Source organism: Nerophis lumbriciformis, linkage group LG14 (assembly GCF_033978685.3).
Source record: "Nerophis lumbriciformis linkage group LG14, RoL_Nlum_v2.1, whole genome shotgun sequence".
Lineage (NCBI taxonomy): Eukaryota > Metazoa > Chordata > Actinopteri > Syngnathiformes > Syngnathidae > Nerophis > Nerophis lumbriciformis.
This window is the reverse complement of record NC_084561.2, coordinates 11,633,824-11,659,701: the sequence shown is the minus strand read 5'-3', so window position 1 is coordinate 11,659,701 and position 25,878 is coordinate 11,633,824. Positions and strand designations below refer to the sequence as shown.

At 39.6% G+C, this 25,878-nt stretch overlaps 1 protein-coding gene across 1 annotated transcript in view; it reads left to right on the top strand.

The window, feature by feature from the left end:
• The first annotated feature begins 3,515 nt into the window (after window positions 1-3,515).
• LOC133616583 (5-hydroxytryptamine receptor 3A-like) overlaps window positions 3,516-25,878 on the top strand; it is a 24,533-nt gene continuing 2,170 nt past the window's right edge. Inside the window, exons 1-8 of the mRNA XM_061976037.2 lie at window positions 3,516-3,557; window positions 8,980-9,024; window positions 9,117-9,223; window positions 11,531-11,700; window positions 18,099-18,265; window positions 18,364-18,574; window positions 21,904-22,083; window positions 25,684-25,878. The exon at window positions 25,684-25,878 is cut by the window's right edge and continues 65 nt beyond it. Coding sequence (XP_061832021.1) covers window positions 3,531-3,557; window positions 8,980-9,024; window positions 9,117-9,223; window positions 11,531-11,700; window positions 18,099-18,265; window positions 18,364-18,574; window positions 21,904-22,083; window positions 25,684-25,878 — 1,102 coding nt within the window. The 5' untranslated portion in view covers window positions 3,516-3,530. The remainder of the gene's footprint in view (window positions 3,558-8,979; window positions 9,025-9,116; window positions 9,224-11,530; window positions 11,701-18,098; window positions 18,266-18,363; window positions 18,575-21,903; window positions 22,084-25,683) is intronic.

The following is a 25,878-nucleotide window of genomic DNA, read 5'->3' as shown; positions in this document are numbered from 1 at the left end:
AAGATAAATAAATTAAAAACATTTTCTTAAATCGTACGTGACAGCGTTGCTCACCAGAGCTATTGATCCCATTGTTATGTTATCCTCAAACAATAAGTCTGTCAAGTAAACATTGGAATATAAATCAGCTTAAACTAAGAACAAAATCTCACGCCCTGCATTTCTTGGTACCTGTTAAAACCACTCAAGGTTGCACTCTCACGATTCCAAGGCACCAATTTGGAAGAAATGTATTCATTTTGGCCTGCCTGGCGTCTAATAATATTGTTTTTTTTCTATATTTGTAATAGTGTTTCAAAGTCAGGGAATATATTTTGCCCATGTGTGATGCAGGTATCAAGAAATCAGTATGTTTTAACTAGGGATGTCCGATAATGGCTTTTTGCCGATATCCGATATTGTCCAACTCTTTAATTACCGATACCGATATCAACCGATACCGATATCAACCGATATATGCAGTCGTGGAATTAACACATTATTATGCCTAATTTGGACAACCAGGTATGGTGAAGTTAAGGTACTTTTTAAAAATAATAATAAAATAAGATAAATAAATTAAAAACATTTTCTTGAATAAAAAAAGAAAGTAAAACAATATAAAAACAGTTACATAGAAACTAGTAATTAATGAAAATGAGTAAAATGAACTGTTAAAGGTTAGTACTATTAGTGGACCAGCAGCACGCACAATCATGTGTGCTTACGGACTGTATCCCTTGCAGACTGTATTGATATATATTGATATATAATGTAGGAACCAGAATATTAATAACAGAAAGAAACAACCCTTTTGTGTGAATGAGTGTGAATGAGTGTAAATGGGGGAGGGAGGTTTTTTGGGTTAGTGCACTAATTGTAAGTGTATCTTGTGTTTTGTATGTTGATTTAATAAAAATAAAAAAATAAAAAAATAAAAATAAATAAAAACCGATATCGATAATAAAAAAAACGATACCGATAATTTCCGATATTACATTTTAAAGCATTTATCGGACATCTCTAACATATACACATACTGTACATATACATTCACTGTACAAACATACATATACACATAACAAACATATACACATAATGTACATACATATACATTCACTGTACAAACATACATATACACATAACATACATATACACATAATGTACATATACATTCACTGTACAAACATACATATACACATACTGTACATATACAAGTACATAAACATACATACACTCGTGCACATAATCACGTTTCATCAAACATAAATTAACGTAGTTGCCCTAGGGTAAACTGGGTAACACATGGCACACTGACAAAGCTTAACCTATTGGTACTATAACAATCTACAAGGTTAATATAGGTTGCTTCTCTTTCTTCCCCTCCATGTTTCTGCATTCTTTTGGATCTCTAGTTATCATTACGTATATGTATTGTTGCATTTGAACAACTGGATTGTTGATAATAGAGGTCAATTATTGGTATTGTTCATTATCAATAGCGCTATTTCTATTGGTATTTGTATTGATCCATTTGTAGTGTAATAATGCTCATTGTCATTTCTGTGTTATTATTTATTTCACTAACTGCTTCTTTGCTATCACTTTTACTATCATATTTGTACTTATCCTATTTGCTGATGTTGCGCTATTGTTGTTGTTGTTGTTGTTGTTGGGTTTGCTGTTGTTGTTTTTGTCTCTCTGTCTTATCCCCCTCTTGTCCCCACAATTTCCCCCTCTGTCTTCTTTTTTTTCTCTTTCTATCCCCACATGCTCCGGCCCGGCTGCACCAAATGATAATATAAATGCATTTAATAAAGTCAAATACAAATAAGGCAACAAGAGAAGTATCCTACACTTCTTTTTGGAAAGTAAATCTGAACAGCCGATATGGGCATCTACATCAACTATATGATTTGCCTGAGAAGCTGGACAGGACAAAAATAAAAAATAAAAAAAATAAAAAAGAAAGATGCGGCTAACGGGAGTAATATGTTCAATATTTACCGTCTTTTGGTCATTTTAATCATGGCCGATTTCTTCCGCGGTTTAATTTTTGTTTCCATAACAGCGTGGCTGACTTCTGGCAAACAAATGTAAAGAAACGCAACAGTTTTCTCATACTTGCCAACCCTCCCGGATTTTCCGGGAGACTCCCGAAATTCAGCGCCTCTCCCGAAAACCTCCCGGGACAAATTTTCTCCCGAAAATCTACCGAAATTCAGGCGGACTCAGGTCCTCATAGGTTTATTGTTAGGCAGTTTCATTAACGTCCTCCCAGCGCGGCAACAACACACAACAACAGCAGTCACGTTTTTGTATACCGTAAAGCAGTTCGTCTGCCGTAAACAGCAATGTTGTGACACTCTTAAACAGGACAATACTGCCATCTAGTGCATTTGATGAAAGCACTTTTGTGCGTGCCACACATCAATGCATCATCAGAGAGGGTGTTCAGCATGGTTAGAAAAATAGGGACAGAGAATAGAACAAGGATGGACAATTCAACCCTTAACTCAACAATGAGTAGATGAGTGTTATGTGTGTGTATATGTGTAAATAAATGAACACTGAAATTCAAGTATTTATTTTATATATATATATATATATATATATATATATATATATATATATATATATATATATATATATATATATATATATATATATATATATATATATATATATATATATATAAATATAATAAAATGTATATATATATATGTATATATATATATATATATAATAAAATAAATATATGTGTGTATATATATATATATATATATATATATATATGTATATGTATATATATATATATATATATACATATAATAAAATAAATATATAGCATGTCACTACACATGAAGTACACGTTTGTGTACTTATGGACTAAGTACATCATATCAAAAGATGATTCTTAGTTTTTATTCTAATTAGGGTCCAATAAGCCCAAATAGCAAAGAGAAATAAAAAAAAGCATGTTAACAAACAGCTTGGACCTTAAGAGGTTTATTCTTTGGCTTTTAACACTACGTGAGTTGTTTTTAAAATTTTGATTTCTATTTATTGTTTTAATTGGTTTTACCCTTTAAAATAGTTTTTAATCATATTTATTTTTATATTGGTTTTATATTAATTTATATTTAGTTTTTATTCAGTCATTGGTGGAGCTAAGGATAATATTTGAATATTGTTTTTAATATTGTTGTGCAGCACTTTGGAAACATTTCTGTTGTTTAAATGTGCTATATAAATAAAGTGGATTGGATTGGATTTAATTGCCGTAATGGAGGTGATTATTGTTAGCGTGTATGGAGACACAAAATGCAATTTAGCTGCTAGCTTGTTAGCCGGGAGGACTAAAAATAAACACAGTGTCAGCCTAAAGTGATCGGCATTTGCTGATCACATACTTTTTCACAACAATCGGCCGATATTGATCTGTGGCTGATCGATCGGCGCGTCCTTAAATGTGTGTCCAAATTTTGCATGTATGCTTCATTAAGAAATATCACCAATTCTCTACAGGCACTATGTATGAAACACTTGACATGGCCTTCACGGGATCTTCATTTAAGGTAAAGTATCCTCTCCAGATGTACTTTCCATATCCACCCGTGACTGACAATACTTGAATTCTAGCCGACGCTTCTCTCAGCCATACCGATTATGCTGCTTGTTTTTATTCCTGGTACGTTTTTCCTTTTTTTAACCGAATGCATAAACACAGTAGGTGAATGCAGTAGACAGATAGAGTACACCTGCATTTTTGTATTGGCTGCAGACTTAAAGCATGTGTTGTTTCCTATGCCTATCAGAGCCGTGCACCCCCGTCAAGGTGAACTGCTCCCAACCCAACCAACTGGCGCTGTTGGAGGCCCTACAGCCCATCTTCAACATGGCCGCCGTACGACCCGTCAATAACATGAGCACCCCCACCAACATCAGCTTACACTTCTACCTGTATGCAATATTAGGAGTGGTACGTTCAGCAAATTTCCTGGAAATTTGGGAATTTTTGAAAATATTGATAGCAATTGTCCTAGATCAGGGGTCGGCAACCTTTACCAGTCAAAGAGCCATTTTGACCAGTTTCACAAATTAAAGAAAACAATGCCATCCATCCATCCATCCATCTTCTTCCGCTTATCCGAGGTCGGGTCGCGGGGGCAGCAGCCTAAGCAGGGAAGCCCAGACTTCCCTCTCCCCAGCCACTTCGTCCAGCTCTTCCTGTGGGACCCCGAGGCGTTCCCAGGCCAGCCGGGAGACATAGTCTTCCCAATGTGTCCTGGGTCTTCCCCGCGGCCTCCTACCGGTCGGACGTGCCCTAAACACCTCCCTAGGGAGGCGTTCGGGTGGCATCCTGACCAGATGCCCGAACCACCTCATCTGGCTCCTCTCGATGTGGAGGAGCAGCGGCTTTACTTTGATCTCCCCCCGGATGGCAGAGCTTCTCACCCTATCTCTAAGGGAGAGCCCCGCCACCCGGCGGAGGAAACTCATTTCGGCCGCTTGTACCCGTGATCTTGTCCTTTCGGTCATAACCCAAAGCTCATGACCATAGGTGAGGATGGGAACGTAGATCGACCGGTAAATTGAGAGCTTTGCCTTCCGGCTCAGCTCCTTCTTCACCACAACGGATCGATACAGCGTCCACATTACTGAAGACGCCGCACCGATCCGCCTGTCGATCTCACGATCCACTCTTCGTGAACAAGACTCCGAGGTACTTGAACTCCTCCACTTGGGGCAAGATCTCCTCCCCAACCCGGATTATGGCACTCCACCCTTTTCCGGGCGAAAACAATGGGAGCCACAAAAATCTTTTGAAATTTAAAATGAAATAGCACTGCATACAAAGTTTTTTTTCTTGCTTTTGTGCTATGTTTAAGCCAAGGGTCTCAGACACCCGGCCCACACCTTAATATGATAATTGAATGTTAGCGCGCGGGTTCTATATGAATGGCGCTTGACAGCATAATACTTGTCAACCCTCCCAATTTTTCCAGCAGACTATGAATTTCAAGGCAACTGTTCTCTCGAACGTGCCGTGATGGTACAGCATTTAGCGCCCACTACAACCAGCGTGCCAGCCCAGCCACACATTGTATGGGGCTTCTGCTTGGTCACGGAAGTGACAGCAATGCATACTTGGTCAATAACCACACAGGTTACACTGACGGTGGCGGTATAAAAAACTTTAACACTCTTACTAATAATGCGCCACACTGTGAACCCACACCAAACAAGAATGACAAACACATTTCGGGAGAACATCTGCACCGTAACACAACATAAACACAACATAAACACAACAGAACAAATACCCAGAATCCCATGCAGCCCTAACTCTTCCGTGCTACATTATACACCCCCGCTACCAAACCCTGCCCACCTCAACCGACGCACGGGGGGGGGGGGGGGAGTTCGGTGGTAGCAGGGGTGTATAATGTAGCCCAGAAGAGTCAGGGCTGCATGGGATTCTGGGTATTTGTTCTGTTGTGTTTATGTTGTGTTAAGGTGCAGATGTTCTCCCGAAATGTGTTTGTCATTCTTGTTTGGTTTTGGTTCAAAGTGTGGCGCATTATTAGTAAGAGTGTTAAAGTTGTTTTATATGGCCACCGTCAGTGTAACCTGTGTGGTTGTTGACCAAGTATGCCTTGCTGTCACTTAGGTGTGCAAGTAGAAGATGCATATAACAAGAGGCTGGGCTGGCACGCTACTTTTACAGATTGTAGAGGGCGCTAAATGCTGTACCATCATGGCACGCCCTTATTATTACTGTAAGGATGAAAATCGGAGAATATTAATCCCGGGAGTTATCTGCGAGAGGCACTGAAATCCGGAAGTCTCCCGGGAAAATCGGGGGGGGGTCGGCAAGTATGCAGCTGAGCCGCATCAGAGTGATCAAAGAGCCGCATGTGGCTCCGGAGCCGCGGGTTGTCGACCCCTGTCCTAGATGATATGAATGGGTTGCAGTGTTGGGTTGGTTACTGAAAACCAGTAACTAGTTACTTTACTTCAAAAGTAACTCAGTTACTAAACTCAGTTACTTACACCAAAAAGTAATGCGTTACTGTGAAAATTAACTATTTAGTTGTTTTTTTTAAGGCTCCCATTAATGCACTTTTAGCCTTCATTTCAGAACTGTTGTTGCACTGGAGAATAATACAATCTGTTGATCAACTTGACATGCATTTACATCACTGAACTCTGCTAAGCAATGTGGTCTACATACAACACACAAAGACAAAGATATGTTTCAAAGGGCCAATTTGTTTTGGGCCAGAACAACTTGACAAAACTATTTTAAATAGCTGCAACATAACATACGTAAGTAACAAACCACATAATAACAACATGTCACAACATAGCTGTAAACCTGGCTTCACCTAAGGAAGGCACACATGACATGATTATATGTCATGTCACTATATACAGCACACATACTGCTATACACAAAGCCTAACCAGGCCTTTTTTTCTCTCAAGGAATTGTGAAATAAAATCATGTCTTCAAGAGCTCAACTCTATACTGAAGCCCAGAACACTCTACGCATTTCCCCAGTTTTAGTTTAGAGAAAAGGAAATATTGGATCCCTCTTTATGTTTGTGAACTTTATAGTCTATACATTTAGAGTGACTCTAGAAGTCTAGAATGAAAGAGTATATAAGAGAATTGACAGAGTGTGTACCTTCAATGATGAATGATGAGCAGAGGCAGAGTTTGGAGTGTCTTCTTTAGCTCGCTTTCCATGTTTATGTACTCACTGTCCACTGTGTCCAGCTGCCTGAAATCGGGTGACTCCACTGTAGAAATAGCCTGCATGTCTTCTAGCACAGTGTTTTTCAACCTTTTTTGAGCCAAGGCACATTTTTTGGGTTGGAAAAATGCGGAGGCACACCACCAGCAGAAATCATTAAAAAACTAAACTCAGTTGACAGTAAAAAGTTGTTGTCGCAATTGTTGGATATGACTTTAAACCATAACCAAGCATGCATCAATATAGCTCTTGTCTCAAAGTAGGTGTACTGTAACCACCTGTCACATCACACCCTGACTTATTTGGAGTTTTTTGCGGTTTTCCTGTGTGTAGTGTTTTAGTTCTTGTCTTGCGCTCCTATTTTGGTGGCTTTTTCTCTTTTTTTGGTGTTTTCCTGTAGAAGTTTCATGTCTTCCTTTGAGCGATATTTCCCGCAACTACTTTATTTTTATCCTTCTTCGTGGGGACATTGTCGATTGTCATGTCATGTTTGGATGTACAATGTGGACGCCATCTTTGCTCCACAGTAAGTCTTTACTGTCGTCCAGCATTCTGTTTTTGTTTACTTTGTAGCCAGTTCAGTTTTAGTTTTGTTCTGCATAGCCTTCCCTTAGCTTCAATGCCTTTTCTTAGGGGCACTTACATTTTGTTTATTTTTTGTTTAAGCATTAAATACCTTTTTACCTTCACACTGCCTCCCGCTGTTTCCGACATCTACAATGCAATTAGCTACTTGCTGCCACCTACTGATATGGAAGAGTATTACACGGTTACTCTGCCGAGCTCTAGACAGCACCAACACTCAACAACAACACATAATTTTCAGACTATAATTACTGGTGTGCAAAAAATATTTTAACCCAAATAGGTGAAATTAGATAATCTCCCACGGCACACCAGACTGTATCTCACGGCACACTAGTGTGCCGCGGCACAGTGGTTGAAAAACACTGTCCTAGCACATACGCTGCAATGGCTCTATCTATGTTGTCCTGGCTAGCAGTCGCTCCGATAAAATCCAGCCGCTGTTGCTTAGTGGGTGGTGAAGTGTGTCTCTCTTTACTAGCTTCGTCGAAGCATGTTGCTTTTGTAGCCGTTTCAGCAGATTTTAATTGCTGTTTTGGGCAGTAGATGGGATCTTTGATCCAAGACACAACTTACATTTAACTAAAATGTTATTTTCTTTGTGCTGGACAAAAGAAAAGTAGTGAGAATATCTCCATGTTAAGAAACTCGACTTCTGCTCTGCCAAGTCTTGTTAGTAAACACACACACACGCCACGACCCCCCCCCCCACCCCACCCCACACCCACACACACACCCACACCCACACACACACAGCGCGCCTCAAGTGACAGAGGAAGAATCAGAAGGACGACACTGCAACTCTCCAATAAAACACACTCAGATCTTCTGTTTCTAGCCGATACAACATAAAAAATAACGTAAAGTAACGCAGTAACGCATCATGTAGTAACGGTAACTGAGTTACTGAATATAAAAAATAACGCATTAGACTACTAGTTACCGCCGAAACTAACGGTGTTACAGTAACGCGTTACAAAGTAACACTGATGGGTTGGTGTTGGAATTTTTAAAATTGGTTGAAAAATGTTGACGTTGTGACAGTTTTCATTGAGAATGGGTATTTAGGAATTCCTGGAATTTTGGGAAAACCGGGAATTTGTACAGGAAAAAAAAGGAAGGAACATTTTAAAGGCGGAATGGTGCAAAAAAATGTGGACCGTGAAAACATTCTAGGAAGATGTGAAAATAGGGCTTTGGAAAAGGGGGAATTTTTGGAATTCCTGGGAATTTTTTTTTTTTTAACTTGGTAGTTTTTGACTGTTCAAGGTGAGTGGAGTGTGTGGCCGGTGGAGCGGTTCGAATCGGTTGAGAAATGTGGGAATTGTGCAAGTTCGAAAAATGGCCCATTCATTTTCAACGGGCAAAATGTCCAGGAAAACCTGGAATTCTGAACGCTTGGGCATTTACACAATAACTTATCAGAATCAACTTGCGGGTCCCGGCATGTAAATGGAGGGTTGGTAGAGGTATTTTAGAGGGTTTTTTAGGCAGGATAGATGACTCCCCGTTACCTGATTGTTAGCCACCTCTTACTAGCAGTTTTTCACTAATTAGTCTGCACAGAAAAGGGGAAAGTGTGTGATTGGCACTATTAAAAAAGGTGCAATTTTCCTTTAAAATTTGGTGTAATTCGAGTTTGTCTTCTTCAGGATGAAAAGGCTCAACTCCTGGTGACGTATCTTTGGCAGCATTTTGTAAGTACACCATCTTTGTGTCTTGTTTTTTTTTTTTTTACACAACACCTGCTGCTCATGTTTGCACTTCTGTGCCCACTTTGTGACTGCAGAGTTGGCACACTGAGTTTGTCAGTTGGGACCCGCTCCAGTGCGGCACCGACAAGATTTCCCTGCCCAGGAAGAAGTTTTGGGTTCCGGATCTGGTCATCAATGAGTTGTGAGTTGACGAGACGACGACAAGACAAAACTATGACACACTTTTTAGTGAAAATATTGGAAATTGTAATTGAATTCTTGATTTAAAGTGTCATGCTCAAAATGTTGTAATTTTGACTTAAAGTTACTTACTTACTCGAGCAGCACGTTTTTTTCCTGGTTGGAAATAAGACAGAAAATCTAACTAGAACAATAGTAGGACGACGTGATTGTGGAAATAAATATTTCTCTGATTTTATTTATGTTTGAACAAAAACTTCAAGTGCAAGTTTGCCAGGGGGATGAATCTTTTCGAGTTTGACTGCAGCTAAATACAAACGACTAAGGCAAGAACCTAAACCTAAACCAAAAACCAAATAAAAATTTGAAAAAATTTGAAAAAAATTAATAAATCTAGAAATATTTATTACAATTCCAGGAAACCACTACAAAAAAGAATACCCCAAACTAAAAAGTCATAATTATGAGATAAAAAAGTCATAAATACTAACCACTTTCTTGTCTCATAATTTTAACCTTTTCTCTCATAAATAAGACTTTTTATCTCATTATTTCGATTTGTTTTATTTCATAATTATGACTTTCTATTTACTAATTTAATTTTTTTTATCTCATAAATATGACTTTCATATCACATAATTTGTACTTTTTGTCTCATGAATATAATTTTTTTTATATCAATATGTCGACTTTCTTATTACATTATTTCGGCTTTTTATCTCATAATTATGACTTTATATCATTATGTCGACATTCTTATCACATAACTTTGGCTTTTTTTATCTCATAATTATGACTTTTTATATCCTAATATCGACTTTCTTATCACATAATTTACACCTTTTTATCTCATGATTATGACTTTTTATATCATTATATCGACTTTATTAACACATCATTTCCGCTTTTTATCTCATAATTGTGACTTTTTATATCATTATATCGGCTTTCTTATCACATAATTTCGGCTTTTTATCTCATAGTTATGACTTTTTATATCATTATATCAACTTTCTTATCACATAATTTTGGCTTTTTATCTCATAATTATGACTTTTTATATAATAATATTGACTTTCTTATCTCACATAATTTTGACTTTTTATCTCATAGTTATGACATTATATCATTATATCGACTATCTTATCACATAATTTTGGCTTTTTATCTCATAGTTATGACTTTATATCATAATATCGACTTTCTTATCACATAATTTTGGCTTTTTATATCAAATTTATGACTTTTTATATCATAATATCAACTTTCTTATCACATTTCGACTTTTCATCTCAAAATTATGACTTTTTATATCATAATATCGACTTTCTTATGACATTTGGGCTTTTTATCTCATAATTATGACTTTTTATATCATTATATCGACTTTCTTATCACATAATTTTGGCTTTTTAACTTATAGTTAAGACTTTATATCATATCAACCTTCTTATCACATAATTTTGGCTTTTTAGCTCATAATTATGACCTTTTTATATCATTATATCGACTTTATTAACACATCATTTCGGCTTTTTATCTCATAATTATGACTTTTTATATCATTATATCGACTTTCTTATCACGTAATTTCGTAATACGTGGCATTCACTTGTGTGTGTGTGAAAAGCCGTAGATATTATGTGATTGGACCGGCACGCAAAGGAAGTACCTTTAAGGTTTATTGGCGCTCTGTACTTCTCCCTACTTCCGTGTACACAAGGGCGTCATAAATTTTACTTTCTGAAACCGATACCGATAATTTGGAAATCGATACCGATAATTTCCGATATTAGATTTCAAAGCATTTATCGGCATCCCTAATTACAACTGAGTAACGCTGCAGCCCATAAAGACCACAGCTGAGAAACAGATTTTTTGGTGGCCCTCTTGGGGACGCTTGTGGCCCAATAATGGTCCCCCGGCCCTATGGTTAAGAAACACTGATGTAAAAGTACTGGCTGGGTTTATTTTGAAGTGACATTTTCCAGCGAGCACACCAGTCAGCGTCTCCTCACCCATCTTTGCACTAATTACTGACTGTGAAGAAACCTACGCCGCCTTTCATTAATCCCATGTGTTAAATTTGACAGCCATGTTTTGTTCAAACCTTTAGTAGATCAGACCTACTAAAGGTGTAAGTCACCTGTATTACCTGTTCACCTGTTCACCATGAATTGATTAACGTGGACCCCGACTTAAACAAGTTAAAAAAAACATTACTATTTAGTGGTCAATTGTAGGGAATATGTACTCCACTGTGCAATCTACTAATAAAAGTCTCAATCAATCAATGTGTGTGTTGCAGTATGGACGAAGACAAAGCTCCATTCGTCCCTTACTTGAATCTGCACAGCGACGGAAGCATGGACGACGCCAAACCGGCCAGAGTTGTCAGCTCGTGTCACCTCGACATCTACACCTTCCCCTTTGACGTGCAAGACTGCACTCTCACCTTCAGCTCCTTCATCACATCTGGTAAAGTTCTTTGCATGAGAACATTCTAATCCAAACACGGTGGCTCTCAAACTTTTTTCACCAAGTGCCACCTCAGAAAAGCTCTCTGAATACCGCCATAATGAGCAACATTAAAATACAGTAGCGTAGTAGGCCTAAGTAGTCATTAAAAACAAAGCAGAAGTTTCATTTACCAATTCCGCTACTTTTTTCCCCACGCTTTCCACCCTGTTTCCATGTGAGTTGGGAAATTATGTTAGATGTAAATATAAACGGAATACATCCATCCATCCATCCATCCATCTTCTTCCGCTTATCCGAGGTCGGGTCGCGGGGGCAGCAGCTTAAGCAGGGAAGCCCAGACTTCCCTCTCCCCAGCCACTTCGTCCAGCTCCTCCCGGGGGATCCCGAGGCGTTCCCAGGCCAGCCGGGAGAGATAGTCTTCCCAGCGTGTCCTGGGTCTTCCCCGTGGCCTCCTACCGGTCGGACGTGCCCGAAACACCTTCCTAGGGACGCGTTCGGGTGGCATCCTGACCAGATGCCCGAACCACCTCATCTGGCTCCTCTCGATGTGGAGGAGCAGCGGCTTTACTTTGAGCTCCCCCCGAATGACAGAGCTTCTCACCCTATCTCTAAGGGAGAGCCCCGCCACTCGGCGGAGGAAACTAATTTCGGCCGCTTGTACCCGTGATCTTGTCCTTTCGGTCATGACCCAAAGCTCATGACCATAGGTGAGGATGGGAACGTAGATCGACCGGTAAATCGAGAGCTTTGCCTTCCGGCTCAGCTCCTTCTTCACCACAACAGATCGATACAGCGTCCGCATTACTGAAGACGCCGCACCGATCCGCCTGTCGATCTCACGATCCACTCTTCCCCCACTCGTGAACAAGACTCCGAGGTACTTGAACTCCTCCACTTGGGGCAAGATCTCCTCCCCAACCCGGAGATGGCACTCCACCCTTTTCCGGGAGAGAACCATGGACTCGGACTTGGAGGTGCTGATTCCCATCCCAGTCGCTTCACACTCGGCTGCGAACCGATCCAGTGAGAGCTGAAGATCTTGGCCGGAGGAAGCCATCAGGACCACATCATCTGCAAATAGCAGTGACCTAATCCTGCAGCCACCAAACCAGATCCCCTCAACGCCCTGACTGCGCCTAGAAATTCTGTCCATAAAGGTTATGAACAGAATCGGTGACAAAGGGCAGCCTTGGCGGAGTCCAACCCTCACTGGAAACGTGTCCGACTTACTGCCCATATTCAGTTGAATGCACTACAAAGACAAGATATTTGATGTTCAAACTCACAGACTTTATTTTTTTTTTTTTGCAAATAATAATTAACTTAGAATTTCATGGCTGCAACACGTGCCAAAGTAGTTGGGAAAGGGCATGTTCACCACTGTGTTACATGGCCTTTCCTTTTAACAACACTCAGTAAACGTTTGGGAACTGAGGAGACACATTTTTTAAGCTTCTCAGGTGGAATTCTTTCCCATTCTTGCTTGATGTACAGCTTAAGTTGTTCAACAGTCCGGGGGTCTCCGTTGTGGTATTTTAGGCTTCATAATGCGCCACACATTTTCAATGGGAAACAGGTCTGGACTACAGGCAGGCCAGTCTAGTACACGCACTCTCTTACTATGAAGCCACGTTGATGTAACACGTGGCTTGGCATTGTCTTGCTGAAATAAGCAGGGGCGTCCATGGTAACGTTGCTTCGATGGCAACATATGTTGCTCCAAATCCTGTATGTACCTTTCAGCATTAATGGCACCTTCACAGATGTGTAAGTTACCCATGTCTTGGGCACTAATACACCCCCATACCATCACAGATGCTGGCTTTTTAACTTTGCGCCTATAACAATCCGGATGGTTCTTTTCCTCTTTGGTACGGAGGACACGACGTCCACAGTTTCCCAAAAAAATTTGAAATGTGGACTCGACAGACCACAGAACACTTTTCCACTTTGTATCAGTCCATCTTAGATGAGCTCAGGCCCAGCGAAGGCGACACCGTTTCTGGGTGTTGTTGATAAACGGTTTTCGCCTTGCATAGGAGAGTTTTAACTTGCACTTACAGATGTAGCGACCAACTGTAGTTACTGACAGTGGGTTTCTGAAGTGTTCCTGAGCCCATGTGGTGATATCCTTCACACATTGATGTCGCTTGTTGATGCAGTACAGCCTGAGGGATCGAAGGTCACGGGCTTAGCTGCTTACGTGCAGTGATTTCTCCAGATTCTCTGAACCCTTTGATGATATTACGGACCGCAGATGGTAAAATCCCTAAATTCCTTGCAATAGCTGGTTGAGAAATGTTTTTCTTAAACTGTTCAACAATTTGCTCACGCATTTGTTGACAAAGTGGTGACCCTCACCCCATCCTTGTTTGTGAATGACTGAGCATTTCATGGAATCTACTTTTATACCCAATCATGGCACCCACCTGTTCCAAATTTGCCTGCTCACCTGTGGGATGTTCCAAATAAGTGTTTGATGAGCATTCTTCAACTTTATCAGTATTTATTGCCATCTTTCCCAACTTCTTTTACTTGTTGCTGGCATCAAATTCTAAAGTTAATGATTATTTGCCAAAAAAAAAAATGTTTATCAGTTTGAACATCAAATATGTTGTCTTTGCAGCATATTCAGCTGAATATGGGTTAAAAATGATTTGCAAATCATTGTATTCCGTTTATATTTACATCTAACACAATTTCCCAACTCATATGGAAACAGGGTTTGTATAAGTCGCTACTTTTTTCCCACGTTTTCCACCCTGCGGCTTATAAAACGGTGTGGGCTAATTCGTAGATTTGTCATCGCTTACTGCCAAAACATTTTTAATTCAACAGACACCAAAAAGGTGTGTTATTGTCTGTGCTATGGCGCCATCTTTTGGATGAGTTTGCTTACTGCAGGGTTGACGTCTGCAGCTTTTTTAATTCTGTTTAGTGCTTTCAACCGTAAGCGCAAGTGCCGTTCCGTCTTGTAGTTGTCCATAGCGTTTCTACTTGTATGGATTCTTCATTCATCACGCCAAAGCAAGGTTTGTAAGTTTGCAATATAACTAAAACAATTCTTGCTTACTAAACCGTCCCATGTGTGATGTCTGCGGGAGTGTTTTTGTGCATATTTGTACAAGTTGTCATAATGTAATCAAGCTGGTGTCATTAGAATGAGCTAATATAGCTAAATATATACACAACCTACTCAGTGGCTTAGTGGTTAGAGTGTCCGCCCTGAGGTCGGTAGGTTGTGAGTTCAAACCTCGGCCGAGTCATACCAAAGACTACAAAAATTGGACCCATTACCCTCCTGCTTGGCACTCAGCATCAAGTGTTGGAATTGGGGGTTAAATCACCAAAAATGATTTCCGGGTACGGCCACCGCTGCTGCTCACTGCTCCACTCACCTCACCTCCCAGGGGGTGATCAAGGGTGATGGGTCAAATGCAGAGAATAATTTTGCCACACCTAGTGTGTGTGTGACAATCATTGGTACTTTAACTTTAACTTAATTTACGAGGGTCTGTGTTAGTATTATTGACTTATAATGGCATTCTGTTTGTATGCTTCTCGTTTCGTAAATTCAGCCAAACGTCACCATGGATTCATTGAGTCTGTTTAGCTGATTGGAGAGCTAGTTTCTGCAGAAGTGACGATAACTTCTGTTTTGTTTGATCAGCCGTTTTACTGCCATTTTTACAATTTATTTAACCAGGAAAAAATCCCATTGAGATTAAAAAAAACACCTTTTCAAGTGTGGAGAATGCGGAGAATGCATATATGTTTAAGAGTTCTTTCTTTATTCATAGCCATGTTTGGATCGGCTAGTACTTTTCCTTTGTATATTCTACCAGCTTCTCTTTGTCCTCGGATGCCTGTTTAGTGTCTTAACCTTGGAATGTGAATACCTCCCCCACTTGTTCCTTTTCAGTGTTGCGAGGGGTGAGGGGGGGGGACTTTCTTTGTGTGCAAGGAGTTGGCTTTTCCGTTTGAATGTCAGATCAACTATAGCCGATATGAATGTATTGGTTAAGCTGATCTTCTAAAGCTTTAGTAAAACTTGAAAATATTCCTATTCTGTCTTGATGGTCCTTCTTACTCTGCATATATGTCATCAAAAGAACTTGGGATTGACCAGTAATTTAGATTCCCTGGGAGGAAGAACTGGTCTGACGCAACACACGGTAGTCCTGGCCAAGTGGCAGCAGAGTTACACATTAAATTACGTTCACATTACACAACAAAATGACAGGATGGACATAAAGTAAAACAGTTACAGATAACTGAGGCTCCTTCAAATGCTCTCAGTTTAGATTTAAAAGCATTTAAGGATAACAATTCAGTCAGCTTCCAGTGTCTTTGTAGCATGTTCCAAGCACAAGGAGCTGCAGAGACATGTTACAGGCACCGTTTGGAAACAATTAAGATAAGTAAATAAACATTTATAAAATATCTCTGTGTAAATAACTAATTTCACAACATATATATCTGCGGCTTATATTCCGGTGCGGCTAATATCCATCCATCCATTCATTTTCTGCCGCTTGTCCCTTTCGGGATCGCAGGGGGTGCTGGAGCCTATCTCAGCTGCATTCGGGCGGAAGGCGGTGTACACCCTGGACAAGTCGCCATCTCATCACAGATAGGCAGACAATATTCACACTCACATTCACACACTAGGGCCAATTTAGTGTTGCCAATCAACCTATCCCCAGGTGCATGTCTTTGGAAGTGGGAGGAAGCCGGAGTACCCGGAGGGAACCCACGCAGTCCCGGGGAGAATGTGCAAATTATGAAAGAAAATTGAATTCAGAAGAAAGCCATTCATGTGAAGGCCTCATTAGGGAAAAATAACTTGTGGAAGATGTTAAGTCTTTTCATCCCAAAAAATCCCAGGATTAGATGGAATACCTATTGAGGTTTATCAAGTATTTTATGAAGAGGTTAAAAAAACATTGCTTTCTAATTTTAATTACTCATATAAAACAGTTTTTTTTGTCCAACACTCAAACAGAAGGTCTTATTTCTTTGTTATTGAAACAGGAAATAAATGGTCAGTATAAAGACCCAGTTTATCTAAAAAATTGGAGACCAATAACACCTCAGTGTTAAGATCCTGGCAAAAATGTTTGGCTACACGACTTAAGTCTGTTTTGTCAAATATTATTCACCAAGATCAATTTCCTACAAGGAAGAAAGATAGGAAACAATATTAGACAGTTATTAAAGTTAAAGTTAAAGTGCCAATGATTGTCACACACACACCAGGTGTGGCGAAATTATTCTCTGCATTTGACCCATCACCCTTGATCACCCCCTGGGAGGTGAGGAGAGCAGTGGGCAGCAGCAGTGGCCGCGCCCGGGAATCATTTTGGTGATTTAACCCCCAATTCCAACCCTTGACACAGAGTGCCAAGCAGGGAGGTAATGGGTCCCATTTTTATAGTCTTTGGTATGACTCGGCCGGGGTTTGAACTCACAACCTACCGATCTCAGGGCGGACACTCTAACCACTAGGCAACTGAGTAGAAATTATAGAAAATTATAATCTGGAAAATAAAAGAGGATTATTTTTTGTAGCCGACCTAGAGAAGGCATTTGACAGAATTAGCTTGGATTTTATTTGTAAAAGCTTAGTTTTTTTCAATTTTGGCAACTCTTTATTATACTAGACCAGTGGTTCTTAACCTGGGTTCGATCGTCGGCCTCAGGGGTTCGCCACGGAGGTAAAGACACATCCGACTTATCGTGTAAATAAAAACTTCTCCCTATCAGCGTATTATGGACCCAACAATGTTCCCCCTAATTTTCCATCTGATTTGCAGGTTGTTTGATTGATCGATTGAAACTTTTACTAGCAGATTGCAAAGGAAGAGAATACATTATATGAAACAGTACAGTTTACACAGTATACAGTACACATTCCATACAATTGACCACTAAATGGTAACACCCGAATACGTTTTTCAACTTGTTTAAGTCGGGGGTCCACGTTAATCAATTCATGGTAATGTGTGTAAGGTGCGTTATTTGTTGTGAGTTCATGCACTGTTGGTTTTGTTCTTTGAACAAGGTGATGTTTATGCACGGTTCATTTTGTGCACCAGTAATAAAACATATGACTTTTTCTTGATTTTGAAAAAAAAAAAAAAAAGTATATTTCACTAAAGAAGGGTTCGGTGAATGCGCATATGAAACTGGTGGGGTTCGGTACCTCCAACAAGGTTAAGAACCACTGCACTAGATCAAGATGCTATATAATCAAACTTTTATCAAGTGATTCTTTGGCATACCACTAATGGTACCACAGTTTGAGAATCATGCTCTAAAAGCCTAACGAGGAGTTATTAGCGCTTTGACAAGGGTTGTCCCTTGCTTTCAAACTCCGTCTCTCTGGTTACCAGGAACAGAGTTGAAGGTGTTTCCTTCGGCAACTGATGAAGAGATCACTAAGGTCTCCAAGAACGTGATGACCACTTTGGGGGAGTGGGAGCTGCTGGACATCACCAGTGAAAAGATCAGTCACCGACATGAGACTGAGGGTCACCTCATCGATGAGCTTGCATTTCACGTAAGTTTCATTCCACGGTAAAAAAAAAAAAAAAAACGATTACACGGGAGCGTCTGTACTTACAGAATTTGGGTCATCATCCTCCGTTGTCCCCGTAGATCCGAGTGCGACGCAGGTCCACGCTCTACGTGGTCAACCTGTTGATCCCCAGCTGCTTCCTCATCACCGTCGACCTCTTCAGCTTCCTGTTGCCTCCTCAGAGTGTGGACCGATCCTCCTTCAAGATGACCCTCATCCTGGGCTACACCGTCTTTCTGCTCATCATGAACGACCTGCTGCCCATCACGGGGAACACCATACCTATCATAAGTACGTCTACGACTCATCCGCCAATCAAGGTTGTGAAGAGTGATACTAAAGCAAGGACAGGTCAGATATGGAAATAGATGCCAAAACAGTGCAATTAGCATCAAAAAGTGATGATGACAGATAAAACCCTAACCTGAGCCCTAATGTTAACCAAAACACCAACTTCAGCCCCAGCCACTTATTTTAGAACAGGGGTTTCCAAACTACGGCCCGTGGGTTCATGTCTTCAATTTGGCCCGCGAGACGCCGTGTGTTCAACAAAGTATCGCACTGTGGACTGCCTTCAAATTATTCTTAAATACCAGGTGGACTCTGAATGCTACATATTTGCTGCCATCCTGTGGACAATGTGAGTAAATCAGATCAATGACCCCTGAAAGAACTTTGACATTATAGGCCAGCATTTATTTATATGCCCTGGTCAAGCCGCTGCCTGACCAGGGTTCAGGAAATCTGCAGAGCCTCCTCCCACCCCCACCAAGAACTGTTTTCACTGCTGGACTCTAGAAAAAGGTTCCGCAGCCACCGTAGCAGAACCTCCAGGTTCTGTAACAGCTTCTTCCCTCAGGCCGTAAGACTCTTGAACGTATCATAATAATCCCCTCAATTCCCTTCAAAAACGGATTAACTGGCTGGAATTTAAAGACAATATAACATACATCCATAAATGTGGATGCATATGCAAAAGTGCAATATATTTATCTGTACAGTAACCTATTTATTTATATCTGCACCTTATTGCTCTTTTGTCCTGCACTACCATGAGCTAATGCAACGAAATGTCGTTCTTATCTGTACTGTAAAGTTCAAATTTGAATGACAATAAAAGGAAGTCTAAGTCTATATGACACAATCCAAACAACCTTCCCTAGTTATGGTGCAAAAACAAAAAAAATGCAACTAACGTAAAGGTTTTGGTCACATACTGTATAACACAACCTGCTCACTGAATGTCCAAACCCCATAAAAATGTCAAAATTACACCCATTTAAATCCATTAGAGTGTGTGATGGGAAAAATGTAAAAAACACTCTCTCCATACTTATCCATGTTTGGCACATTTTAGTTGCTTGATATTTCTGATTGATTGCAAAACTTTAAGAAGGTCGTCAGAAGTAAACAAGGTAGGAGTCAAACTTCCACATACTCTTAATATCCAATTATATTAATTATGTATCTATTATGTTAAATATATATCCATCATGAGGTAGCGACTTGTCCAGGGTGTACCCCGCCTTCCGCGCGAATGCAGTACAGCTTGGCTCCAGCACCCCCCGCGACCCCGAAAGGGACAAGCGGTAGAAAATGGATGGATGGATATTAATGTGGATAATTGAAATGGCCTGCCCTTTTATTTAATGTGGCACACAACCTCGTTAAAGTGGCCCACCACATCATTTGAAGACGCCTGCCACATCATTTAATTGGCCTACCACATCAATTTCTGTGGTCCGACACATTCTTTTATGTGGTCCGCCACCTCATTTTATGTGGTTTACTACTTTATTGAAGTGGACCGACACGTCATTTAATTGGCCTACCACATCATTTTCTGTGGTCCGACACATTCTTTTATGTGGTCCGTCACCTCATTTTATGTGGTTTACTACCTTATTGAAGTGGTGCGACACATTCTTTTATGTGGTCCGCCACCTCATTTTATGTGGTTTACTACCTTATTGAAGTGGACCGACACGTCATTTAATGTGGCCTACCACATCACTTTCGGTGGTCCGCCACCTCATTTTATGTGGTTTACTACCTTATTGAAGTGGTGCGACACATTCTTTTATGTGGTCCGCCACCTCATTTTATGTGGTTTACTACCTTATTGAAGTGGACCGACACGTCATTTAAAGTGGCCTACCACATCATTTTCTGTGGTCCGCCACCTCATTTAATGTGGTTTACTACCTTATTGAAGTGGACCGACACGTCATTTATGTGGCCTACCACATCAATTTCGGTGGTACGCCACCTCATTTTATGTGGTTTACTACCTTATTGAAGTGGACCGACACGTCATTTAATTGGCCTACCACATCATTTTCTGTGGTCCGACACCTCATTTTATGTGGTTTACTACCTTATTGAAGTGGACCGACACGTCATTTAATGTGGCCTACCACATCACTTTCGGTGGTCCGCCACCTCATTTTATGTGGTTTACTACTGTAGAGGTCGCTTCCTAGCGGTACCACTGACATACACTTCACAGGAGCCAGGCGTGCCAAGTTGAACAAGGTTTTAATGTTCATTTTCACAAAGTTTTCTATCCAGCAGGACGCAACTTTTCAGCCACGTCCGTATCCTCTCTCCCCTCCTGCTCCCGGCCGCTTACTGTTAAAGACAACAGATGATTAGATTAACACGTACCCCCTGTGAAATCTAATCACCTGCCAGCTGTGTCTCGCCGTCAGCACTGCCACGCCCCCGTCTGATGGTGCTCTGTCCTCAGCACCGTGGACAGAGGCGCTGGCCACACCTCCCCCCACAACTACCTTATTGAAGTGGACCGCCACGTCATTTAATTGGCCTACCACGTCAATTGCTGTGGTCCGACGCAGTCTTTTATGTGGTCCGCCACCTCATTTTATGTGGTTTACTACCTTATTGAAGTGGACCGCCACGTCATTTAATGTGGGCCTCCACATTATTGTATGTGGCCCACCACCTCATTAAAAAACCTGTCACGTCATTTAATGTATCGATGAGCTTCAGGAGGTTGTTACCTGAAATGGTTTTCACTTCACAGGCATGCTTGAAGCTCATCAAGAGAATGCCAAGAGTGTGCAATTCAGTAATCAGAGCAAAGGGTGGCTATTTTGAAGAAAGTAGAATATAAAAGATGTTTTCAGTTATTACACCTTTTTTTGTTAAGTACATAACTCCACATGTGTTCATTCATAGTTTTGATGCCTTCAGTGACAATCTACAATGTAAATAGTCATGAAAATAAAGAAAAGGCATTGAATGGGAAGGTGTGTCCAAACCTTTGGCCTGTACTGTGTATAATAAAAAAAGTACACTGCTGATTTGACGAGATTTCCATCAAGCGCCAACTCGATGCATGTTCATGAGCTCTGGTTTGCATCAGTGATAGTCACGCATAGAGATTTTCTAAACAAATTAGTGCGGTGCAGGGGCATGTGGTCAAGTGTTACATTGTCTACGGACAAACACGTTCATATTTTCATATTGTCAACATTCAAATAAGCAGCAAACAACTTTCACCACCAGCAGTGATTTGTTTAGATGTCTTCTCTCTGCAGAAATAACTTAAATATCTGACACAAATATTTGGACTTATCTCCTGTCGCTCCCGCCAGACGTCTTCTTCTCTCTGTGCTTGGCTCTGATGGTGGCCAGCCTACTGGAGACCGTCCTCATCACCAATTTGCTGCTCGGCTCCAAAAACCTGCGCCCTGTTCCCCGCTGGGTCCGTGCGCTTGTTCTGCGGACTCTGGGACGTCTTGTTGGTCTGCCCTGGCGAGACAATAAAGAAGCAGGTAAACAATTATGTGGAGTCATGTGTGCATGATGGCAGTTGTTGCGTTGGACCAGTTCTACCTCCAAGGGAATCTAAGTTACTGGTCAATCCCAAATTCTTTTGATGACATATATGCTGAGTAAGAAGGACCCTCAAGACAGAATTGGAATATTTTCAAGTTTACACTAAAGTTTTAGGAGTTCAACACAACCAATACATTCATATCGGCTGTTCTAGTTGATCTGGCATTCCAAGGGAAAAAACACACTCTTCTCACACAAAGAAAGTCCCCATCTCCCCCCTAAACACTGATAAGAAACCAGTGGGTGTTGTATTTCACATTCCTGATGGTTTGAGACACTAAACAGGCAATCTGAAGACAAAGAGAAACTGGTATTCAGAGTATACATAGAAAAATACTAGCTGATCCAAACATGACTATGAATAAAGAAAGAACTCTTAAACATATGCATTCTCCACACAGTGCACTGCAAAAAGTCAGTGTTCAAAAACAAGAAAAAAAAATACAAAAATGAGGGGTATTTTATTTGAACGAAGCAAAATTATCTGCCAATAGAACAAGAAAATGTGGCTTGTCAAGACTTTCCAAAACAAGTACAATTAGCTAACCTCAATGAACCCAAAAATACCTTAAAATAAGTATATTATCACTAATAACAAGTGCACTTTTCTTGATAGAAAAAAAAAAAAAAAAAGAGATCTTTTTGCTCAATATGTTGAAAAATATTCTTAAATGAAGTAAATGCTAGTGCCATTATCTTGACATAATGATATGCGCTCGGCATTACATTTCTTGAAACCAGCAAACTTATACTAAAAACAAATGTATTGTTCTTAATGGGAAGGCAACAAGGCAACCGCTTGTTACTCTCGGGGTCTCCTAGCCGCTCAGGCAAATCATATGGTCTAAAAATGCATTTTTCCATCGATAACATGATATCATCACGCCAAGTTCGTGCTCTTTCAGTCAATTAGTGTGCGAGGAATATATATATATATATATATATATATATATATATATATATATATATATATATATATATATATATATATATATATATATATATATAAATATATATATATATATATATATATATATATATATATATATATATATACAGCCCGGCCCCCGGCCAAAACATTTTTTATTGTAATTTTGAAGAATTCATCTGAATGTGCATGAACAATTCCTGTTCAAAATTGTTATAAATGTCACATGTTAAATGTTTAAATATTAACTGTCAGTTTACTGTACTGTGCCAACTGTACTACTTTATGAGTACCTATTTTCTATTGTTTCATTGAAAATAAAACAGCAAAGTCCATCCGTTTTAATTGGGAGACAAAATTGTGTCAAAGTCATTCTTTTTTTTTTCATGCTTGAAATAAGAAATTATTACGTTTCTTTCTTTAGTTTATTTCGAACATGAACTCACATCATAATACATCACACAATTTCATATCATTTCATTTTACATCATGCCGGAAAAGGAGTAGGAAGAAGCAAAGTTTATTTAATCCTACCCCTTTCCCACTTCAGAGCATTTACAAATATATAGAATCATTTACTGACCTTTTTATATAATAAAATAACATCTGTGAATTAGTATACACAACAGTTTTGTAATATGTAATTAATTAATTCAGTCATTATTAACATACTGAGATGAAGAATATCTTACCGGTATTTTCAATAAGGTTGAAATATTTCTCATAATTCTTCTTCTTTGTACTCTGTAAGCACTATTATTTTGAACAACCTCTTAAACTGGATCATATCAGTACAATTTTTAACTTCTTTACTTAAACCATTCCATAATTTAATTCCACATACTGATATGCTAAAGGTTCTCAGTGTTGTACGTGCATATAAATGTTTTAAATTATTTTTTCCTCTAAGGTTATATTTCTCCTCTTTAGTTGAGAAGAATTGTTGTACATTCTTTGGTAGCAGGGTATAGTTTGCTTTGTACATCATTTTAGCTGTTTGCAATTTTACCAAATCACCGAACTTTAATATTTTTGACTCAATAAATAAAGAGTTTGTATGTTCTCTATATCCAACATTATGTATTATTCTAACTGATGTTTTTTGTAACACGGTTAGCGAATGTAGCGCACAGTTGTAGTTATTTCCCCATATTTCTACACAATAAATCAGATATTGTTAAAAAAGTAGTTTTATACTTGTGAGTGTTGATGACACAGCTTTGCAACAGTTGATATTCTAGTTTCAAGCATGTTTTACTCAATATAGGTCATAAAATCTCAGCAACAAGCTGTAATATTTTACTGAGATAATTTAGGACCAAAACACTTAAAACAAGTAAAACACTCCAATATAAAATCTGCTTAGTGAGAATAATTATCTAATCAGACAGAAAATAAGCTACTATCACCCTTGTTTGAGATATTTAATCTTACTTAGATTTCAGTTTTTGCAGTGTGGTGGTTTAATGTGCAAGACCCCCATCCTTATGTGGCCCCCTAAAGCAGACTGCTCTGAGCACAAATAAAAGTGGTTTTCCTCCTCGTCCTTGTGACACCCCCTAAAGAATCCTGCTCCAAGTACAAATACCCGTGGCACCCCCAGACTAACTCATATGATTTTTGCACGCTCATCATTGTGGCACATATCAAAGAATGCTGCTCTGAGCACAGATAAATATATTTTTTAGGATGTGCAAAAAAATAGATTTGTATCTGAAAAAGGTTGAAAGACACTGCTCTATACAACAGAAGCACTCTAGTATGTTTTAGGAATTCGCTGCAAAAGTGTTAGTTTTGAACTAGTAAGTACGGAACCCCTATCGCAGGGGTCCCCAAACTTTTTGACTTGGGGGCCGCATTGGGTTAAAAATGTATATATATATATATATGTATATATATATACTGTATATGTGTATATATACTGTACATATGTACATTGTCTTTATAATCCGTTTTGTCATTTAACATCAATCAACATTGATGTTCATCAACATTTAACATTGTCATGTTATCGATGGGAAAATGCATTTTTTAGACAATATGATTTGCCTGAGCGGCTAGGAGACACCGAGAGTAACAAGCGGTAGAAAATAGATTAGAAAGGAAAGATTTTTTTAAAAAATAAATAAATAAATAAAATTAACTTGGGACTTCCTGTGGGCCGGATTTTGGATGCTGGGGGGCCGGATCTGGCCCACAGGCCGTACTTTGGGGACCACTGCCCTAAAGGGACATGAGGGGAAAATATTTTTTATAAATGTTTTTATTTTTTTAGACATGTATCTCGTGCGCACCAGAAACTTTCTCTTGCGCATGAGATACATGTCTAAAAAAAATAAAAAATATATTTTTACATTTTTATTTTTTTTATATTTATAACTTTATAAAAAGTTTCTTGTGCGCATGAGATACATGTCTAAAAAATAAAAAATAAAAATTATACCGTAAGTAAGTGCTACTCTGAGCACGATTAAATATGATTTGTGTTCCCCCTCATCTTTGCTCTGGGCTATCTGCCCGTGTGGTTTAAAGGTAAACCCACCACTGCATGTCGGGATGTCACCTTGTGGAAAACACTTTAAAGACGAGTGATTTGCTCCTCAAACAGACACGAGAGCGAGTCCCGTGTCAGAGCAGCGGCGAGCCGACGGGGCACCTGGAGAGGAGAAAGGACCAGGGGTGGAGGACAATGCCCTGCAGGAGCTGAAGAGCCTGGGTGCAGACCTGAAAGTCATCCGCCTGCAGGTGGAGCAGCAGTTAGGGGTCAGCCAGAGCTCGGAGGAGTGGATCCAGGTGGGTTTCA